This window comes from Xiphophorus hellerii, chromosome 21 (assembly GCF_003331165.1).
Source record: "Xiphophorus hellerii strain 12219 chromosome 21, Xiphophorus_hellerii-4.1, whole genome shotgun sequence".
NCBI lineage: Eukaryota > Metazoa > Chordata > Actinopteri > Cyprinodontiformes > Poeciliidae > Xiphophorus > Xiphophorus hellerii.
The window spans coordinates 25,137,499-25,158,847 of NC_045692.1; the positions used below are offsets into that span (position 1 = coordinate 25,137,499).

Here is a 21,349-nt window from a genome sequence, read left to right on the forward strand (position 1 = left end):
TACGATAAACAAAAACATAGACGGAATCAATTACATCCATTACAACGTGCAAAAACTGGGCAACTGGACACAGGCTGGTTTCGAGGCGGTGCACGAGCAGCTGGCCGCTACCTCACTGATGGCTTTCCAAAGCCGCATTGCTCTTGACAGGCTGCTAGCTGAAAAAGGGGGGTGTGTGCTATCTTTGGAGGAAGGTGCTGCACATTTCTGCCAAACACAGCAGCTAACGGGAGCCTGACGAAGGCCATTGCGGGTCTCCGTACCTTTAATGGCAAAATGACAGAACTCTCTGGTGTGAATACTTCCATGTGGGATGCATGGATGGATGTTTTTGGGAGAGTACCGAACCCTTGTGTCCTCTGTCTTAGTATCAATTGCAGTCTTTGCTGTAATTTTAACCTTGTGTGGATGTTGTTGTATTCCTTGCCTGCGTTCCTTGTTTAACCGTCTCATTACCACAGCTATCTCTCCCATGGAAGACCAGAAGGCACAGATGTATCCTTTGTTAGCAAAACATCCTGAGCCTGACGAAGAATACTCTGATGACGACTCTCTTAACCTGTATCCAGACCCTAACCTGTGGGCTGAATATGATCCCTGAGTGTACGCATGTTTGCGTTCCTAAAAAATGAACTCCTGGCTGAAAATCGTTTGAAGTGGCTGCCTTTGGAGGGATATGAGAATTAGAACAAATATGTGATAAACACGGGGGAATGTTAGGTGAAATGTATATATTATCATATATTTGTTGTTTCCTTTATAACAATAGTGTTTCATATTTGATGTTCCATGATTGTTTTCTTTTCTCTAAACATAAAGACTGTTTCTGTATGTTTTGATCTACTTTATCTCCGTCTTCACAAGAGGGCCTCCCTGAAGAGAAGCAGTGATAACCGTGCTCACGGGGTTCGTTGCTCGCCAGGACTTCTTTTTCCTTTGAGCTGTTAGATAGCTGACGAATCGTCGCCTTGAAGATATACGACCTGTTCTGTTTTTACTCTGTGTTTTAATGCAAGATAACATGTGTTTAGTTAGTGATTGTCATTTAGCACTGCAACTAAAATGCTTTGTCCCCACCCTTTAGAGTTGCAGTGCTCTCTGTGATAGGGACTCTGAAAGTAATAAAAAGAGAGGAGCGGACAAATGTGTTTCAGGGCGGTTGGAGATTTGTAACTGTAAACACATCTCTGTCCGTTCTCCTCGCGAGTACAAAAGAATCTAACTCTCTTGTCTTTTCTGTGTTGTTCAACTTGTCTTTAATAGGTGTCAAACCTGACAAGTGGTTTTGAGTTGATCACCTGTTCAGGTTATTTTAGCACAGCCAATTTGCTATGGCTAATTACAGCCGCTGGATTTTCTGAACGTTCAATAGACAAAATTGGACTAATTACCTCATTCGATTGTGAGTCATTAGTGAAATAAAAAATGTGTCTGATTGATTGGATCTTTCAGACAAAAACAGTTTTATGAAATTCTACACATGAAGACTGATAAAAAGTGGAATATTTTTAAAAACCTCTAAATATTAAAAGCTGCAGCAATGCTGTCCTGGAGTAGCTGAATGTTTAGATGATTGAAATAGTCCAAAGAATGAAGGAAGTAAAGGCCAAAGACAACCAGAAGCAATTTGAGCTACGAAGAAGAAACAGTGCAACAATGCAAACAATGAATGCTGCATTCACACAGCATTCATTGTAACAGAGTTACAGAGTCAGAGTCTGACGTCAGTAAAGTGTTACTGACGTCAGACCAGTTTTTTCAGTTATGCGTTGCTTTTTCAAATCCAGTAATCACATTAAAGTTACTTATCCAAATCACTGTGCGTTGCTATTTTCTTTTCTAATTTAATTTTATTTCCTCTACGTATCTTGGGGAGCGACTGCTGTTTCTATGCAACAGTTAGCAGAAGCGACAGAAACATAAACAATGGAGGGAGATGCACATTATGTTGCTGGAAAAACAAGAACTATTGAGTTTCTGTCACCAAGTCCGATTATTATAAGCGTCTTTGGGTTTGCTTTTTCTAAAGTTAAAAAAGCTCCCCTTCAGTTCAACCTTATAAGTGGAGATATATTGTGGATGTTACCATGATAAAATAACTTGCAATTAAGCATTAGAAAAGCTTCATGTAATTTTCAAAGGTGGCGGAGCGTTGTTGTTAGGAGTTGCTGAAAGTAACTAAAAGAGTTACTTTTAATGTAACTTAGTTACTTTCCAAATCAGGTAACCAGTAATCTAACTAAGTTACCTTTTCAAAGAGTAATCAGAAATCCGAATAAAGTTACTTTTTGAAAGTAACTATGCCATCACTGATTTGGACTCACCGAGCCTTTCTGTAGTTCCTCACAGCTGGAACCAGTCTCAGTCGTCCCGATTCTGATGTGTTGTACTTCTCCAGGTCCAACTCATCCAGAACCTCTGACATCTGCAGCATGAAGGCCAGAGCTGAACATTGGATCTCTGAGAGCTTCTTCCCTGATTTCAAGAATTGTTCAATCTCCTGAAAAACTGAGAGGTCATTCATCTCCACCAGGCAGTGGAAGATGTTGATGATTCTGTCAGGAGAGATTGTATCAGTGCTCATCTGCTTCAAATTGTTGATGATTCTCTGGATGGTTCTTGGACTGTCCTCTGTCTGACCCAGAAGGCCTCCTAACAGTCTCTGGTTGGACTCCAGAGTGAGGCCATGAAGGAAACGAACAAACAGGTCCAGGTGGCCATTTTTACTGAAGAAGGATTTCTCTAGGACTTTTTTCATGATGCTCTCCAGAGATGTTTCACTGAATTTCTTTTCCAAGAACTTCTTCACTACCTCTGTATTCCTTGTGGTGAAACAGTGGAACATGTAGACGGCAGCCAGAAACTCCTGAATGCTCAGATGAACAAAGCAGTAGACTGGTTTCTGGAAGATCACACTCTCTCTTTTGAAGATCTCTGTACAAACTCCTGAGTACACCGAGGCCTCTGTGACATCCAGACCACACTGCTCCAGGTCTTCTTGGTAGAACATGATGTTTCCGTTCTCCAGATGTTCAAACGCCAGCCTCCCCAGCTTCAGAAGAACCTCTCTGTCAGCCTGCATCAGCTCCTGTGGACTTGTCTCATGTCCTCCATGGTACTTGTTCTTCTTCCTCTTTGTCTGGACCAGCAGGAAGTGTGAGTACATGTCGGTCATGGTCGTGGGCAGCTCTCCTCTCTGCTCTGAGGTCAACATGTTCTCCAGAACTGTAGCAGTGATCCAGCAGAACACTGGGATTCCACACATGATATGGAGGCTCCTGGAGGTCTTGATGTGGGAGATGATTCTGCTGGACAGCTCTTCATCACTGAACCTCTTCCTGAAGTACTCCTCCTTCTGGGCGTCAGTGAAGCCTCGTACTTCTGTTACCCTGGAAATACATGAAGGAGGGATCTGATTGGCTGCTGCAGGTCTGGAAGTTATCCAGATGAGAGCCGAGGGAAGCAGGTTCCCCTTGATGAGGTTTGTCAGCAGAACGTTGACTGATGACGTCTGTGTGACGTCAGAAACCAGCTGACTGTTGTTGAAGTTCAGTGAAAGTCTGCTTTCATCCAGGCCATCAAAGATGAAGAGAAGTTTGCAGACAGCCAGTTGCTCTGCTGGGAGCTTCTGGAGTGTTGGATGGAAAACATGGAGCAGCGTGAGAAGACTGTGCTGCTCATCTCTGATCAAGTTCAGCTCTCTGAATGAAAGCAGAACCACCACACTGACATCTTGGTTCTCCAAGCCCTCTGCCCAGTCCAGAGTGAACTTCTGAACTGAGAAGGTTTTTCCAACACCAGCGACGCCATTAGTCAGAACCACTCTGATGGCTCCATGTTGGTCAGGGAAGGATTTAAAGATGTCATGGCACCTGATTGGAGAGTCATGGAGGTTCTGGATCTTGGAAGCTGTCTCCAGCTGCTTCACCTCATGTTGGGTATTCCCCTCTTCACTTTGTCCCTCTGTGATGTAGAGATCAGTGTAGATCCTGTTGAGGAGGGTTCTACTACCCATTTCATCACTTCCCTCAGTCACACATTCACATCTCCTCCTCAGACTGATCTTATGTTCCTTTAGAACCTGCTGTAGAACAACATCTGCTAAAACAAAGAAAAGAAACAACTGAAGTAAAAAAAACCCCATCTGAAACAGAATTTGATCCATCATCATAAAATGATATTGTTCTATTATCAAACATCACATTTCTGCCTCTGTTTTGTGACCAGAATATTCTATGCAAGTATTTAATTCACAAATCAGATCAGATGAGTAAATACTGACAAAAACAGATCCATTAAATGCTTTGAGCAACATGAACTCTTCTGCATCATGTCACCATGTCCTCATTTTACAGTTTCTATCTGAACTTCTCCCACAAATAGAAGCTTCAGAAGAAAGGAACAAAAGAAAATGTTTTCTACTGGAATTTTCCAGCTTTAATGAAAAAAATCTAGAGGAAAAGCTCTAATATGTAAGAGAAACCACTCATTGTATTTGGTAGAGTTCACATTTAAAATGTCATTTCTCTGTCAAATACTGGATTGGATGTTTTCAAAGAGTAGTAGTTTGAAAATGATATGGAACTGATTTAGTCCTTCAGAAGTAAACAATAGATTATTAGAATTATTAGAGGGTGTTCCCCAGTGTATTATAGGCCTGGCGGGCCGCCATGCTTTACGTGCCCACCCGCCAGGTTAAGCCTTGTGTATTTTTTGTTTTTATTAGAAAGAAAATACATTTAAAAAAAATGTTTTTCTTTTTTTGAATAAGCCGGAATGCAAGCATCTCTTCTGCGTTGAGCATTTCACTAGCAGGGCAGAATTATTCCTGAAAGAAAGATGGGTTTATAATTTTTACTGTTGATGCATTGAACAGGCAGTGCAGAACAATCACACCGCTGGCGCCTCTGAGTGTTGGCTGCGTCGCGCACGCTGTCATGGCTTGATCTCTGTAGTTTACCTTGGAGCAGATCGCCCACATAGGCTTACCTATGTGAACATTTATATCAACCCCCTGTGAGGATGATGATCCATGTTTCTTTGTAGAATTCATCAAGGTAGGAGTCAAGATTAAATCCACCACATTTGTGTCAAAGTTTGAGATCCTGGTTAACAAGTGCGTTAATGGACCGGTGGTTCAGCCCATGGAGGAGCTTTAACGTTTGCCTCGTGACTAGTGAAGCACGCATGTTTATTTTTTATTTTAGTTTATTTGTTGCGCCTACACAAAGCATACCAAATGCTTTGCCTACTTAAAATCAGGTAGAGTTGATGGGCGGCCATGCGGAGATCAGAACAACTTGTCCTATAAAGCTCGGGCAACCAAAACAGTTTCAGTGGCAATTATTAAAAACTCAACAGACACAAAATAAAAGAGCTACTAAAGCCACATAAATTAAATCTAATGTTTGTTTGTCCCTCTAAATCCAGTAGCAGAGATGCGCTGTGCAGCCGGTCTAGCTCAACATTCAGGTTCGGTCCAATACTTTATGAGGCCTTGAGCAGAATTTGATTTAGCATGTCACCATAGATTTAGTCAAATCTGGGAGAGGCGGCCTAGTTTAAATGGCTGAGCAGTCAAATGTAATTGTAGTTTACTAAGATGCATTAATGAACAGTTAAAACTCAAGGATTAAACTGAGAGCCTCAGATTGTAGCTGTAGCAACAAAGCAATCTATCTATGAAGATTGTTCTTTGAACTTTTACAAAATAAACTTACCAGCTCCTTAAAATCTTAAATGTAAATGTTTAAACCATTTATAATATTTTACTTTATCTATGCTGAAACCATTAAATCAAACTTGGCAGCACTGACGTTCTCTTAGTTAATTTATGCCTTAGGCCGGTTCTAAATGTGATCAGCATTACATCATGTTTTTAGATCCACTAACTGATGATTTAATTTGTATTAAACAGAAGGGCAAATAAATGATATTTACTTAAATTGCAATTGTATTACATTTTATATGTAGAAACATATAAACTGCAATGAGTGCTATATTATCAGAGTAAATAAAGGTTTCTGTCTCAGACTTTCCTTCCCTCTCTCTGTAACATCAGCAGTGCAGCAGGTTGCTTTTTCCACCTTGTCTCCATACATTGCAGGAGCCAAATATGTGATACATTTCCTCTTTGGTCACTAGATGGTGCTGTAGGCTCAAGAATCTGAGTCAGGGGCAACAGGTAGTAGACAGGTGTTGAACTCAGAAGACCATACAAGTTTTCTGAGTGCTGTGTAATCACTGTTGTTGTTTCCTTTCGGAGTCACTGGATTCTGTGCACTATTCATGTAGTCAGAGTTGAATAAAGTGGTGAATTTTTATCTAAAGATCCCTGGGACTGACTTTTACACACCATAAAACAATGTTAGTCTCCTAGCATGTCACTAGTGCAGTACTAGGCTGCCTAGTTCATGCATCAACATGACCATCAGATTTAATAAGATGTTCAGTTTTAATACAATTAGGACAAAGAGCTGAGAACAGAGTCACTTTAAAGAAAAAACATTTACACCAGCTGGAAATACAGAGATTTGGTTGACAGAAAGATTTATAAAACCTTAAATGTTCAAATCCCAACTAAAGACATTGAATTGGTCCAACAGACGACAGAAGGAAGCTCTGATTGGAGATGTTCAGTCTCACCTGGAACACAGCTGCTCTGATTGGCTGTCAGCAGTCCAGCTCCTGTTCTGGGTCTTTTCCCACACTGGGGGCAGGAGGAGGGTCCAGACTGGTCCCAGTAGAACCTGATGCACTGTCTGCAGAACCAGTGACCACAGCTGGTAGAGACCAGATCCATCAGAACCTTCTGACACAAAGCACAGCAGGACGGCTGCTCCTCCTCACCAACGCTGCTCCTCTTCCTCCCTCTGTGAAGACATTTCTTCATCACTGAAATAGTTCACTAACAACAGGCTGGAGCTGTCCTGGTACCAGAACCTGAGTCAGAACAGAACCTCAGAACATAGATGATCTCTGGTTTGAAATATTTCATTCTATATTTGGTGTTATGATTGATCTTTCTTTGGTTGTATTTCCATCTGAAATCTTTATTCTGTCTGAGTCAGAGCAGAAAACTGTTTCCATCAGAGGCTCAAAGACCAAAATCTGATTCTAATCTAGAGTCCAGTGTAGAAACATGGATCATTCTTTAATGGTGAAACACCAGTAAACAGGATTCAGATCCAGTTTGCATTTATCTAAGAACTTTATAAAGAGCCTTTTACTGTGACAGAACATTATTTGGACATGATAGCAATGCTAAGAACACGTTATTTAAACTTTGTCTTATTTTTTGCTAAATCTGACTTCATGATGATTCTTTGGACTTTGGTTCTGTGTTCACTTTGTAGTTTTATTGTCCTGATTATTGTCCTGATCCAGACACCATTTATAGGTTCCAGAAAAGGCCATTGAAAAGTTGGGGGGGGGGGGTTGTTTATGGGTTTTGTGGTGTTTCATTATGGTGTAATGATAAAACATAAAATATTTATAAAAAGTAAGTGGAAATGTTTGTATTTAATAAAAGGTATTTTATTTAAAGAAGTGGATATTGGTGAATTGAGATCCCCTGTGAATTAAAGGTGGTTTGGTCCATCACAGCTGGGACTATTAAAGGCTGCAGTTTCACCTGTGAAATGATTTTATTGATGCTGTGAGAAGAATAAACCATTGCTGTTCCACCTGACTCTGCCTCAACTTTTCCTCCTCACAGTAAAATCCAGCCGCAAAAGGCTGCCTTGTTACAAGGTGGTGACAGGCAGCAGCTGCTTTATTTCCTGCAAATTGGGATTTATGAAGTTAAGGTGTGCAGGTATATACGTACGTACAGATTTATATATCTAAATTTACTTTTGTGCGCCACTTTTCTAAATTTGTCCGTGTTAGTGTGAAAACTGCTCACTCTTTTACACATGAGGCCCCAAACCTCAGTGGAACATGGAAGCTGCTAGAGATTCATAAAGACACAAAGGAAACTATTTAGTTTTTCCTCCACAGTTTGTTCTTTTCTCTCAAAGAACAGTTTAGATCACAACTGAAAAAAGAACTAAAATTATTTAAAATGATGTTTTGGTTTCCATGAATCAGTTTCTAAGCTGAAATCAAAGTTTAAATCCTGGTTGGTCTCTGCAGAGTCACATTAATCAGTTAGAAACTGGTTTCTTACTCTGGGTCTGATGGTTCTGGTTCAGTACTGAAGAATGGAGGGTTTCCCTTGGACCGGTCACTCCTCATAGAAGGACAGATGGATCCTGGAGGTTCTGCTCTCAGTCTGAGGTTCTGATCTCTGAAACACAAACATGTTATTCAGATCACATCAATTACTGAGAAACTCTGTGATAAAAACACTGAAGAAGATCAGAACACAAACTGCTGCAGAGAAGCAGAAGGTTTAAAGTTCTGGGTCGTCATCCTACTTGGATCCAGTCTTCCCAGTATATAAACTGGGTCCAGTGGTCCCAGTAAAGAAGTTTCCCTCTGTCAGGGGGTTTAGGGACAACCTCTGAATTGTTGCTCTTTAAAGTTTTGGTTGTTTTTGTTTTCATGGATCATTTTCATCCATCACTGATTCACTGAAGCCTCATTAAAACTCTACTGATTGGCTGACATTCCTCATGTCTACTTAGCTTTAAGTTTGCATAGAAATTAAGTTACTTTTTATTTATTTGATGAAAATAAACAAGTTAATATTAAATAAATCTGTGTGGAGTCACATGAATCAGTTAGAAACTGGTTTCTTACTCTGGGTCTGATGGTTCTGGTTCAGTACTGAAAAATGGAGGGTTTCCCTTGGACCGGTCACTCCTCATAGAGGGACAGACGGATCCTGGAGGTTCTGCTCTGTCCTCCTTTAGGTCCAAATCTTCCATCTTCTGGACCTCAGTGAATCTGAAAGAGAAACCAGTACCAGTCAGTTCCCAGTGATCCAGTAAGCAGAAAGTTGATTCCCATCATGTGTTCAGAGGATCAGAGGAACCTGATCCAGCAGGTAACATCTGGGTCTGAATTGTTCTCTCCTTCACTTCTTCATGACCTTCTGATGTCTGCTGGCTGATCCAAGAACCTTCTGGAGAACTTCTGACTTTATTAAGAACATTTCAAATCTGAGTCTGAAACCTAAACTGGAATCATGTTCCAGGTCTGTAGAAACATCCAGAGTGAGGTCAGATGTAGTGAATGAAGGAGTGAACATTTCCTATGAAGTGGTGATGTGTTGGTCCTGAACAGATGGGCTCAGTTAAAGCAGCGGTTCTGAAACCTTTGGGGTCCAGACCTCCTTTAGACGGGCTGCCAGTCCTCCTGCTGAGAGTCAGGTTTAGTCAGAGAGGCAGGAATATGTGGAAGGAATATTTTCCAGACGGACCAACAATCAGAGAGACTTCAGGATCAGGTGATCCATGGAGATCATGAGGAGTGATCTGATCACTCTCAGCTTTCAGCAGATCTGTTCAGTTTTCCAGCAGCTTAGAGAGACAAAGAGTTTCTCACTGCTGCAAGGAGAAACAAGAAGTCCAACTGGAAAAGAAAGAACTCAGAGAGGAGGAAGAGAGGAAAATCTGTTGAGAGTTTAAATCTGGTTTGACTCCACAGATCAGAGAAACATCAGTTTCTGATGAACCCCAGACTGCTGAGGAAGGAGTGATGTGTCACATTTTATGATTTAAATAATCAGAGAAACCAGTTTAACATGATGGAGTATTATGGACACACTAAGGAAATAAAAGATGAAATATGAGAATAAAGTCAGAATATAACAACTTCCATCCATCCATTCATCCATTTTCTAACACCCTTGTCCCTATTGGGGTCGGGAGGGTTGCTGGTGTCTATCTCCAGCTAAGTTCCAGGCGAGAGGCGGGGTTCACCCTGGACAGGTCGCCAGTCTGTCGCAGGGCAACACAGAGACATACAGGACAAACAACCATACACACAGGGAGAATTTAGAGAGACCAATTAACCTGAGAGTCATGTTTTTGGACTGTGGGAGAAAGCTGGAGTACCCGGAGAGAACCCACGCATGCACAGGGAGAACATGCAAACTCCATGCAGAAAGACGCAGGACCTTCTTGCTGCAAGGCAACAGTGCTACCAACTGCACCACTGTGCAGCCCTATAACATCTTTATTCTCACAATATTATGCATTTCTTCCAAAAATAATTTCTATTTATCTTATTATGACCCTAATACTCTGTGATAGTTTACAAATGTTTTGTTCTGGTTTTTCCTACTAAGATAAAAACAGTTCTGCTCTTTAAAAGATTCATTCAGTTTTTATTTAGTTTCTATTCATGATGTCATTATTGCACACAATCAGATCATCTTTAGGTGTTAGTGCTGCCTAAAGGTGGGATCATGTGGGATCATGGTAGATCTCACAGTCGCAGTAACTAAGTTGTGGCACTTTGTTAAATATTTCTCTCATGAAATATAAATGTGTAATGTTGCCTTGTGTAACAACAATTTATAAGCAGCAACGTTTCACAATAAAGTTTTCATTTCAATGAATTTAATTTTACGCCTGTCTAAATACTTTCTTGATCAGCCCATGAATTAAAATCAATTCAATAAAGCACTACCCCTACAAGGACCCCATGATAGACGCTCTTCTATCCGTCCTGCCTAGAGGCGATGCTCACACCGATGCTCTATGGTAGGAACATCTGACCAGGTAGCACAGATCGTCACTGTTCTGCCGACTCGGGCCGCTGTGGGCGTCCCTTGATTTGATCAGTTAGAAAAAGATCCAGAGACCCATAAGAGACACGGAGGAACATGGAGCTGCAACACTGACCTCTATTAACAAGTGAACAACCTGGAGCTCAACACCAGCAAGACCAAGGAGGTCACAGTGGACCACAGCAGGTCCAGGAGGACAGAGCACCACCTGTTACAATTCAGGTGGAGGTGGTGGAGTGCGTAGGTAGACAACATCAGATTCCTGGGCGTCCACATCACCTCGGACCCGACCCGGTCACTGAACACCTCTGTTCTGACGAGGAAGGCCCAACAAAGACTCTTCTTCCTCAGGAAGTAGAACAGGGCTGGACTTCCTGCTCAGTGGCTCAAGAATTTCTACAGAGCCGTGATGGAGAGCATCCTCTGCCTCAGCACGACTGGGTGGGACGACAACTGCACCATCCAGGACAAAAAGGACTTGGACCGGGTGGTGAAAACGGCCCAGTGGATGGTGGGGAGTCAGTTACCGAACCTGGACCTAATAAATACTGGCAGACTGCAAAGGAAGGCCAGTTGTGTTGCTGCTGATGATCCCACCCACCCAGGACACAAACTGTTTGTACCGCTACCGTCTGGGAAACGCTGCAGATACAGAAAGTGAACAACCACTTTATGGCTAAAGATCAGCTTTTCCCCAAGAGCTGAGAAATCAATCTGTCCACCTTCCATCCTCTCTGCCCCCTGCAGACACACCCACACCCTAATGCTGCACCCTGAGGCCTGATTAAGACTTTATTTATTCATCTATTCATCACTGAGGGCACCACTCCAATTTCATTATGTAGAAACACAACAAAAATCTTATGTCTTAAAACCACAAGTTATTTCTGTCCTCCGTCTCAAAATGGAGTCTGATCTGAAGAACAAAGTTAGTTTCATTTTCTATGTCACACAGTCACATGACTTGTGTGTTTTCATCACTAACAGAAGCGTCTAAAATCCTCAATTGATTTGTGGAATAAATATTTACAGTTAATAGTTCAGGTAGATTTTTTTGGCTCAAAGAAAACAATAAAGTTAAAGAACTTTCAGTATTTCTAGATTAACTCTCCTCTTACATTCGTTTCTGAGGTACAGCAATAATGTTCCTGGGTCAGTTTGACCTGTGGAGTGTTTAATCATGCAATAATGTCAGAAACCAAAATAATCCTCCAAAACATTTTTGTATCTGATTATTAACTCCAATACTAACCATTTCACTCAATATTTGTCCAATGATGTTTTTTATTTCTCACAAATTAAGGATCAATAACAACAACCTGCTCATTTACTCATTTGGACATAAAAAATGGAATTTACATTTTTTATGTCCACTGAAAAAAACCTAGACACACAAAAAAACAATAATTTCCTTGAAATTGATCTTTGGTAAATTTTTTATATTACAATTTTTTTCAATGGGTTCTCTTTATAATTGTACTTGAGACACACATTCTGTTCAGGGTCAAATTGACCCGCTGATTAAAATCAAAACAAATAAGTCATGCAGAGAGTATTTATGTTTTCCTCCACTTCTGCTGAGTGTCACTCAGTGTGGGTGGAGTTTGTCCACAGGAACAGAAAAGATTCCTGTCAACAGTTGCATGAACACTTTCTGCTTTCTCGCAGTTTCCTAGTGAAGTAAAGAGAATAGTGAGGGGGTGGGCTTGTGTTTGTGTGTGTGTGTGTGTGTGTGGTTTGTTGTGTGTGTGTGTGTGCGTGTGGTTTGGTGTGTGTGTGTGTGTGTGTGTGTGTGTGTTTGTGTGTGTGTGGTGAAAAATGGTTCGTAGCTGCAAGGAAACATAACAGGAGGGTTAAGAGATTCTCTAGTCAGACAAGTTCATCTACATTCTCATGAGCCTCTACTGGCAAAACAAACCTGTTCATCAACATTCAGATCATAAAGTCCCAACAGGCGAGATTATAATCTCATTGTTAAAGAGTTTTGACGTCTTTAACAGGCGTCAAAACTTAAAGACGTTTATTCCCAGAGTTAAAGTGACAAACTTTCTATTCAGAGCATTAAATGACAGCAGCGCAATAATATATCTGACATTAAACCACTTTTACACAAACAGAGAGATTATATTTAAACAGCGGAAGTTGCTGCTCAGATTAGTTCAAACTGGGACTGAAAGGTTCGGTCTGTTCTCGCTTCTCTGACCCGGAAACAGAGAAAAGCTTGAAAACGGGTCAGAACCAATTTTATAGAAAGTGTGTGTACTCACTGGATCTGCTGCTGAGATGTCTGCGTCACACAATGGAGGCGCTGCAGGTGATCAGCTTGATACAGGTGAGGAGGAGGAGGAGCTCACCTTCTGATGTGTACACTGTAAAAAATATCTGGACAATTTAAAGTCATTTTTTAAAAATACCAACAGTTACAGACTGTAACATCCAAAACATTATATTACAGTAGAAAATACATGGAATCACCATAACTCCAGAAACATAAATTTCACATAATTCATACTTACTAAATGTAGAAAACACAGAAATTTATTGTGTAAATATTAGAAGTTGTAAAACTCATTGAAAATACTGTAATATTTCCAGCAGTTAATTATAATAAAATTAACAGCAGTAATCAGCCAACATTACAGATCTAGCTGATTTATATCAACGATGTAAAACCATAAACCAGACTGAAAAAAACATTTTAGAGAAAATAATGCTGCTATGATATGTTGGTTTATTTTTAATAATGAATTTTATTCCCTTTATTGATCAAATTGAAATCCCAAAGGGCGTATTCACACATCGCCATCGGCCTTCTGACCAACACTAGCAGGGAAGGAGGTGAAGTGTCTCACCGACCCAAACGACGAGGCGGATCGACCCGAATCCATCTGCAAGGTTTACAGTTAATGCAGTTTCTGTTATTTGTCCTGTAAACTCAGAGTCTCCAGTTTGAACTGAAGTTAGCAACTTTAACCAACTGATAAGAAAAGTTTCCATTAGTTTCTGTGAGCCACCATGTTTATTTACATGCATTGCAGCTGGAAGGAAAGAGACATTTTTACTATATGGAGAATTTAATGCTCATTTTTCCAGATGCAACATTTCCATTAACGTTTCTGTAGAGCCGAAATATCGTTCAAATAATTAGCAGTTATTTAATATAGATATACAGCATTTAGATGCTTCAAATATTATTTCAGGTCTACATTAGACTGCATAAGCTCAGAGTTATTCTAATGGCAGAAGCAACTTTTTCAGGTTTGGTTCTCATTCATTATTAAACGACAGTTTTGTCTCAGAGCCATAAGTTTGGACAGCAGTTATCTGAACTAAAAACTGTTTTAGTTCATTTACTGAAGGAAAATGTGAAACAAAGATTCTGTGTTCAACCAGCTCTTTAACCCAGAGGGGTCAGAGGTCATGGTCGCCTCTCAGCCATTAAAACCACTGTTTGAGATGTGATGTCAGCCTTGAACAAAGTCGGCTCTTGTTTCCATGTTTGGACTGAAATGATGTTTCCAGATTAGAGCAGAAGAATAAAACCGCTTCATGACCTTCTGATGTTCAGGAACCAGAAAAACCTGGAAAAACCTGGAAAAACCTGGAAACTTTAAAAACTCCAGCAGAGCCGCTTTCTACAACCAACACAGATACCAGATCACCATGACAACCAGCTCACTGTTACAAGCTAACGGGTCAGAACCACAGGCCCCGCCCCCAGAACACCAGCTGCAATTCATCCAATCATCCATCAAACGCTGCTGGAAGCTCCGCCCCGTTTCAAGTTTATCATTTCTCCATGTTTTCCAATAAGAACATAGAAACTGTTCAGTTCTGGTTCTGCAAACTGTGAGGGAGCCGGTCTTTGAACACCTGAGGGTCTCCATGGTTCAAACTGGACCAGCAGCTGAGAAACGGGTTTCAGCCCGAGACCCTTCAGCTTCTTCAGCTCTCAGTTTCATTTCATGCTGATGGTTTTCCAGATGAGGTTTCTTTAAAAGGCCTCTGATCTTCTGCAGCTCCATCCTGCTGTCATTTATCAACCAAACTTCCAGATGTCTGAACGTCTCAGCCGGAGTCTGAGATCCATCCCGACCTGGAGGCAGCGGTCCACAAGGTTCTGAACCCTGAGCTGAACCTCAGCAAACAGCTTCACTTTGGCCTGGAACCACTTCAGGCCACATGAGGGTCACAGTCTGAACACAAACAGAACCACATCATCTGCAGAAAGTCCAACTGGTTCCAGGTTCCCTTCTAGATCCGGTCCAGAAAGAACACCAACAGAACCAGGAGCAAAAAGCGCCTGATGGAGCACAAGCTGCACAGGAGGAAAACTCAGCTTGGTGCTGCTGATTCTGCAGGATCTAAAGCAGGGGAGTCAAACTCCAGTCCTCAAGGGCCGCAGTCCTGCAACTTTTAGATGTGCCTCTGCTGCACCACCTGAATAGAATAATTAGGTCATTAAGGCTCTGGAGAACTGATCTACACAAGGAGGAGGTCATTAAGTCATTTCATTCCAGTGTGGCACATCTAAAAATGGCAGGACATCGGCCCTTGAGAACTGGAGTTTGACACCTGTGATCTAAAGGAAACAAAGAGACCAAACCAGAGAAAACAACCTGAAGGTTTCCATGGAAACAGATCTAACCAGAACTTCAGAACCGCTTGAATCATTCTGTGATGAGCTGAACTGGGAGAACCTCTGAGTTAGATGAGGCGGTTCTGATCCAAGATGAGATTCAGCTCATTGTTCAGCTGCAGCAGATGAACTGGTCATGAGATGAACTGTTCAGATGAACTGTTCAGATGAACCGTTCAGCCGATAAAAGTCCGTTTGTTCCGCAGAGACGGAAAGAGGAAAAGCGGCTCCAGCTGGAGTTGAAGCGTTTTTAAAGAAACAGCCGCTGAGAGAGAAGAGAGAGGAAGTGTGGCTGTTTCTCTGAGCGGAGCTGCGAGGCTGGATGCTGCTCACACTGAGCTCAGGAGTCAAGCTGGAGACAACAAAGACAACGGAAGGAAGCCGGGCCCTGACCTTTCAAAATAAGAGCGGAATTAAAGCCATTAAATGGAAGAAGGGGGGAAAAAGCTAATTTAGCAATGAATAAGTTGAATTAATACGTTCATTGTAAAAAAATTATATATCAAATCACAAGTAAAAATATTTTTCTTGCTTTATTTAAGAGTTTTATTTAATGTTATGTAAATCAGTAGGTGATCAGCTCAATTAAAAGCAAAATAGTGGTTTAATATAATAAAATGTAACAAAGTGTCCAAAATGTTTTCTGTTGTGAAATTATGACATCTGATCAACATCCTGGACTTTATGGAAAAATATTAACAATAAATTGTCATGTTTCTCTTTTCTGTCGCTCATTTGACAAGAATGGCATCAAATGAAATAAACTGTAAAACAGTTTTAATAAGTTTCACTGCTAACTGGGTCAAGCCTGAATTCTCCAAGTCATAATAAACAATAATTAATAACTTGAAGAGAATTACAGTTCTTGTTAATATGCTTTTAAAAATAATGATTTTAAAAATTAATCACTTGTGATTAAGTTGTTCTCACAATTCATGTTAATAACAAACCAACCAGTTTTCTTCTTCTGTCCTGATTATTTCTCTCTTTTTCTCTCCATTCTCACAGCTGAATCACATGAACTTTGTTAAATATTTAATAAATAAAGCAGTGAAACCACATTTAAAAAACATGAAATTTAAAATGATACTTTTTGAATAACATCTGGACGCTGCAGCTGATCAGATTTAAACGCGTCACATCGCTGTAGTCGACTGAGTGAAGATATTTAAACTCAACTTTATCAAGTTACATTATTTATTTTTTAATGATTCACTATCTGGTTAAACAATAAAATGAGTTTATTTTTCTCACTATAATCAATTATATTAGATGAAGCTACATTTGCAGGACAACAGTGACCTTTTATTTTGTTAGTAACTTAAACTAACATGAATATTTAAGAGCCTCTCATTACTGTAACATAATGTTTCAAACAGTAATAAATTGTTTTTAGTGTGTTTACTAGTTATCATTAGTTAAATATTGTTTAGTTTTTACTAGTCGTAGATTCAGTTTTTTATACTTTTGGTAAATTTCAGGTGCAGAATTCAAGAAGGTCAAAGTTTTATATTGTGATTATGAAAACATGGATTGGGTAATGAAAGCTCAGCAGAAAATAAGATAAGATTTATTTGTCATTGTCATAAACCAGACTGAAAATCTCAATCTCGTAACAGATTACAACGAGATTGAGATTTGCTCAACTCGAGTTAAGATGCAGGTTATGTGTATATACATAATATACAAAGATAAAGAAATAAATAGTACAAAATGAGAAATAAATAGACATCAGAAGATGGTTGCAGCGCCTGGAGGTGTCGCAACAGAATTGACATTTTTAACAAAGTGGTGTCAAGAGCAGAAGTTCTTATGCCTTTGAATTTAGTGCCATGATTGCCATCGGGTAAAAACTGTTTTTTAGGCGATTTGTCCTGGTTTTTATTGCTCTGTATCTCTTGCCTGATGGCAGCAGCTGGAAGAGACCATGGCCAGGGTGTGAAGAGTCATTTAAAATGTCCAAAACTTTCTTGTGGAGCCTGGAAGTGTAAATCTGTTCCATAGTGGGGAGGGGGCAGCCTATGGTTCTCTCTGCTGCCCTAACAACCCTCTGGAGCGCCTTCTTGTCCGCGGATGTGCTGCTGCCGTACCAGACACACAGACCGTACGTGAGCACACTCTCTATGGAGCAGTGATAGAAGGCCTGCAGCAGGTCTGAGGGGAGACGGTTCTTCTTGAGTATTCTCAGAAAGTACAGTCTCTGCTGTGCCTTCTTCAACAGCTCCTTGGTGTTGTTGCTCCTGAGCTGCTTCTCTATTCTCCCTCTGTATGATGCCTTAGCTTGGAAGATGCCTCTTCTCAGGTTGGCTCTGGCAGAACTGTAGAGTGCTTTGTCCCCAGACCTGAAAGCAGCGTTCCTGGCTTTCAAGAGGCCCGGGACCTCCTTAGTCATCCAGGGTTTCCTATTCGGATAGATCCTCATGAGTCTGTTCCTGGTGACATTGTCCGTGCAGAACCTGATGTAGTCCAAGACTGCTGAGGTGTAGTTCTCCAGGTCCTGATGTGCAAAAACCTCCCAGTCAGTTCTCTGGAAGCAGTCCTGTAGTTGGTGAGAGGCATCCTCAGGCCAGATGGTGACAGTCCGGGTTGTACTGGGGACACGTTTCCGCGGGGGGGTGTAAGCAGGGATCAGTAGCAGGGACACGTGATCAGACTGGCCAAGGTGTGCTAAGGGTTAAGCCCTGTATGCTTGTCTGATGTACCAGGAAAATACCAGGAAATTAAAATATTTATTTAAAATCATCAGTAAAAGTTGCATCATTTCCTCACTGAGCCGTTTACAGCAGCAGACAGAAAGACCAGAGCTGCACAAACATCAGAAACTGAATTCAAATGAAGCAAACATGCAGCCTGGAAACGGCTGAACTGAAATATGTTTCATATTTCTGCTTCCAGGATGAAAATGAATCAGAGAAAAATTAAAAACTTTAAAAACTGAATCAAGTTCAGATCAAAACTCCATGAAGCCTCTAAATGGAGCCGAGTTACAATTTCATCTTCATCGATCCAAAGAGAAAAACAATATCAGATACAAAATGACAGACAGGAGGAAATAAACAGGAAGGAAATCATTCAGGTCAAAGGTCATCATGGTCCAGTCAGAGTCTCTTTAGACTCAAACTGCTGCAGCTTCAACCTCTGAGGATCATCAGGACACAGAGACGATTCTCTTCTTTCTAAAGTTAATCACCAAAACCTGCAGAGAGAAGAAAGATGCAGAGATCAGATCAGTGAGTTTCCAGCTTCTCTCCAGCAGCAGTCAGTGACGCAGCACATCCAGTAGAAAGAGCAGCAGGGCCTTCAGTCCTGTTCAGAGCAGCTTCCTTTCAGCTCTCATCTTAACGTGTTGCAGTGAACACACTGAGCTCCAAGCTCACACACCTACACACACTTTCAGCATCCAGTCTGCTTCCTCTGCAGGTTCCACTCAAGTCCACAGTGGAAACAAACTGCTGAGATTCCTGAAGGCTTCACTGCTGCTGCAACACTGGAGGATGGATTTGCTGCTGCTGCATTTAGACACAAACTGCTGCTGATCAACATCTCATCTGCTGCTGGAACATCAGCTGACTGACCAACATGGAGGCTGTCCCTGAACACATCTGGATGAGACTGAGGACAGGAGGACACATGTCCAGATGTGAGGAGTGGACTGGAGCAGAAAGAGCAGCTGCTGACTAAATGAATGATGGTTTGTGAAATCAGAGCCAGTGGTTTCCAGGCTGCAGTCAGACTGATCTCAGAGCTGTGACCAACATCAACCTGATCACTTGTTTCCTGTTGAACTGAGAGAACAAGCAGATCTGAGATCAGATCTGCTGCTGCCATAGTTTGATGAATGAGGACCACTGTCTCTAGACATGTTGGACAGCTGGACGCTGGAGTCCAGCTGGACTTCCTGGAGACATGAACACAGCAACAACACTCATCTTCACACCAACACAAACACAGGAACACAGCAAGCTGCTGCTCCTCTGATTGGCTGATTGCTGTCTCTGTGTCCAATCAGGAAGCCTGAACCATTCTCTTCCCACTGAGAAGCTGCAGCTTTACTGGGAACACTGGATCTTTGCTTTGATAGGAACTGGTTTAGTTCAATATGCTGACAGCAGCTGGAATCACTACAAACATTTACTTACAAATAATCGATTTGTTTGTCTGGACTGGTTACAAGATCCTCCAGCTGTTGAACATCTGACTCCTTCAGGCCGTTTCCTCTCAGGTTTAGTTGAGCCAGATGGAGGCTGTTGGACTTCAGAGCTGAGGCCAGATAATCACAGCTGATCTCTGACAACCTGCAGCTGATCAACCTGGATAAAGAATAAAAGATGTGAGCTGAAGCCAACAGGATGCAGGTTAACCAGTCCAACAGAACCAGTTAAAGAGTCTCATGAATATTAATGCCAACATGCTGCTGCTTCAATAAAGACCTGCTGACTTCAGCTCTTAAACTCTGTCAGCTCCATTAATACAAATTGAGCTTCTACAGCCAAATGAGTCAACTTTCACAGAAAACAAACAAATAAGTAAGAACTTGGAAAAAATATGAACAAATATAATAAAATGCTGATTAATTCAACAATTTTAATTCTTCAACATTCATAAAACATGATGTCATGGAGAATATTTGAAGTTAAACTGACACTAAGAACCTAAATACACAGAAAGTAAAGCTGGTATTGTCTCTTATTTGAGTCTCTTTGTCACTAAACTCATTACAGACTCACATAAAACTGTTAAACCACCAATCAGTGAGTAGATCCAGGGAATAACTGAGGCAGATATTCATTCAAATAAAATACAACACATTTCCTTTTCAGTGGAAAGATGTAAATATTCATAGAAATATGAAATTAATGTTTTAAAGTTAATCAGCTTTGCTTATTATTTCTATTCAAGCCATTTGATGACAGGCCATTAAAACAAGAAAATGATTCTCTGTATGAAAATCAAAACATACAGGGACTAAAATCGTAGTCTATGTGCCAGGACACTGAATCCTAACAATGCCTCCTGTTGGTTGATATGAACCTTGATGTCCATATCAACCAAATCTATCGGTGTTACTTAGAGATGCTATTTCAGTGCCCAGAACTCTCATATCCCCATATTTGACCGATATCTAACTTTCTCAGGGCAGTCTGAAAGGTCCAATTCCAATCTTCTCATTTTGTGCCACTTCCATAAATCAGATATGTATCCGGTAGTTTTCAAAGCATCTGCAGTGAGAATGGACGTTTTTGTCATTTATGTGACAGTCATAATTCTGCACCAAAAGAAGCCAGATACAGTGAAATGCAAAAACCTGACAAACCACAGCTGAAGCAAGCTGTGGCGACATGTAACTTTCTTTTCAGTGATTTTTTTGTATTGCTTTGATCTTGTGACATTTTGTCGGTTCCTATTGCTCCACATCTCTAAAATTGACCCATAGATGGCCGATTTTATTATTACTTCTGTAAATAGGGTGTTGCTGTGTGATGTCTACAAATTTCTTCTGTGCATGCAGGTCACTTTGGGGTTGTAAATTGTTTACACACGTCTGAGTTTAATTAGTTATCTAAACAATCAAACAAACAAAAAGAAAGGATTTCAGGAAGATAAAACTGTAACTGACCATCAAGACCTGCTGTGTGAATGGAGCTCTAACCTCATACAGAGGTGGAGAACGGGAACATTAAGTGTCTCCAGGACTAAAGTCCTAAAGAGTTTCTGGGATTCTTTCTCTGTTAAACACAGACGCCTATTTCATCTTAACATTTTTAAAATAATGTTGCTGGGAACAGGAATTTCCTGCATTATCAGCTTTAAAGTCATTGAATTCTAGAAAGTTTTTGATAATAGCTGCAACCCTACACTTAAATTTGACTCATTACTTCATGTTTTCTGGTTAATATTTAGTAAAGCATGGGAGAAAATATGAAAAAGAAAAACATTACCAAAACCAATCATTCAAGAAGAAAACAGAATTTACCATGAAGATCCTCAGTGTGAATCAGTAAAATATCAGCCATATGTCTGCAGTTTAG

The 21,349-nt window shown here is 40.8% G+C and overlaps 1 protein-coding gene across 17 annotated transcripts in view; it reads right to left on the reverse strand.

Annotated features, from left to right (window-relative positions):
* Positions 1–21,349, reverse strand: part of LOC116712074 (NACHT, LRR and PYD domains-containing protein 3-like) — a 1,065,068-nt gene that overhangs the window by 352,943 nt on the left and 690,776 nt on the right. For 3 of the 17 annotated variants that reach the window (XM_032551846.1, XM_032551842.1, XM_032551837.1), the window contains exons 1-5: positions 12,949–13,177; positions 8,746–8,892; positions 8,171–8,290; positions 6,646–6,872; positions 2,325–4,101 (exon numbers count right to left, since the gene is read on the reverse strand). The exons of 5 other annotated variants lie outside the window; for them this stretch is intronic. In XM_032551846.1, the coding sequence (XP_032407737.1) occupies positions 2,325–4,101; positions 6,646–6,872; positions 8,171–8,290; positions 8,746–8,873 (2,252 nt within the window). In that variant the 5' untranslated portion in view covers positions 8,874–8,892; positions 12,949–13,177. Of the gene's footprint in view, positions 1–2,324; positions 4,102–6,645; positions 6,873–8,170; positions 8,291–8,745; positions 8,893–12,948; positions 13,180–18,030; positions 18,517–19,459; positions 19,631–21,349 lie in introns of those variants that run through there. 9 more of the 17 variants (XM_032551838.1, XM_032551849.1, XM_032551843.1 and 6 more) reach the window with 6 other exon arrangements.